Consider the following 1,553-nt stretch of genomic DNA (forward strand, 5'->3'; position numbering starts at 1 on the left):
GTCCCTCAACTTCGCCTATATTTCTACAACAATGCCTCAAATTTACATTTTTTAAGAGGTAAAAAGTGTAAATATATAATTTACTTAAAATGTAAGACAAATTTTTTTTTTTTTTTTTTTTTTTTGCAAAGCAAGCAGCATATATTATAAAACAAACCAGGGATACCAGCACGAAGAGTTCAACATTTGCAACTAAGCAAATGATATGTACAACTAAATACATGAAACGAAACTCGAATAAGAATAGAAATCTAGACTAATTAACCAATTCATACTCTATTGTTTGGAGTAGACCCGAATGAGCCCGGATTTATTAACCATTGATGCCATACCAAGGAAGATTTCTTTATACGTTTTGAGAACCATACGAAACTAGAAGTTTGAATGCTTGTTAGAATTTTTTGCGCCATCCAAACTTGGTTATTGAATACCGAATCATTTCTAGCTTTCCATAACACGTAGCATGTAACCCATTTCAAGCCTTGCCAAATAACTTTTCCCATAGAAGAAGCATTAGGACCAAACAAGACGTCATCGAATATTTGATCGTGGGAGAGGGATTGAATTTGAGGTAAGTTCCACCACTTTAGGACCAAATTCCATATATCCAAAGTTTTTGGACAAGAGGTGAGAAAGTGCTCTACCGACTCAATGCCTTGTGCACATAGAGGGCAAATCGTTGAGTCAAGATCGATACTCCTTTTCTCGAGTTCGATCCTAACGGGGATCCGTTTTTGTTTTGCTCTCCACACGAAGACTTCTACCTTTAAAGGGACCGCCTTGTTGCGTAAAGTAGCCTCCGGATTAGTGATAACCGCTGCACATTTTTCATCTATAATACGCGACATTGTTTTGGTTTTGTAAAAACCGTCATCGTCCAGAATCCATTTCCAGGAGTCAGGTTGCTCGCTGAGAAGGTTAGCTGATTCCAGGAGAATCTTTAAGCCCACAAGATCGTTAACAGCCCTTCCTCTAATGGGCCTGGCCCAATCGTCGCACAACCTGTTATTATTAAATCGGACAGAAACAGAAACTTCTTTATGATTTTCTAAGGCATATAATCTGTTGAATTGCTCTTTTAAAACAATGTCGCCAATCCACGCATCATCCCAGAACTTGAATGTGTCGCCATTTCTGATTTTCTTTTTAAACGATGCCTTGAAAGCGATGCCCATGGACTCAATTGAAGAACCTGCTTTTATTATATGTTGCCAAGTAGAGTAACCTCGAAACACAGGAACAACATTAGTATCAAGTAACCCTCCCCCCGCCCCATAAATGCCTGTGATGACTTTAACCCAAAGGGAAAATTGGTCGGTTTTGTAGCGCCACCACCATTTTCCTAAAAGAGAAAGGTTTTTTGCATTTAAAGACCCAATATTTAGACCCCCCGCCCCGTATGGAAGAATAGCCTTGTCCCATTTAACCTAACATAATTTTCTTTTATCCCCCGACCCGCCCCAAAAAAAATTGTACCTCAAAGATTCAAGAAGCTTGAGAACACTACTAGGAGCGCGATAAAGCGAGAAGAAGTAGAGTGGCAAGCTACTCAA

At 39.2% G+C, this 1,553-nt stretch overlaps 1 protein-coding gene across 1 annotated transcript; it reads right to left on the bottom strand.

Annotated features, from left to right (window-relative positions):
• Positions 1–269: 269 nt before the first annotated feature.
• LOC139848489 (uncharacterized) lies at positions 270–1,175 on the bottom strand. Its single transcript, XM_071838218.1, has one exon. The coding sequence runs from the start codon at positions 1,173–1,175 to the stop codon at positions 270–272; it is 906 nt and encodes a 301-aa protein (XP_071694319.1).
• Positions 1,176–1,553: the final 378 nt, after the last annotated feature.

The sequence above is a fragment of the Rutidosis leptorrhynchoides genome, chromosome 5, assembly GCF_046630445.1.
Source record: "Rutidosis leptorrhynchoides isolate AG116_Rl617_1_P2 chromosome 5, CSIRO_AGI_Rlap_v1, whole genome shotgun sequence".
NCBI lineage: Eukaryota > Viridiplantae > Streptophyta > Magnoliopsida > Asterales > Asteraceae > Rutidosis > Rutidosis leptorrhynchoides.

Coding starts and splice junctions, on each gene's coding strand:
- LOC139848489 (XM_071838218.1), bottom strand. CDS start 1,175: ATGGGCATCGCTTTCAAGGCATCGTTTAAAAAGAAAATCAGAAATGGC.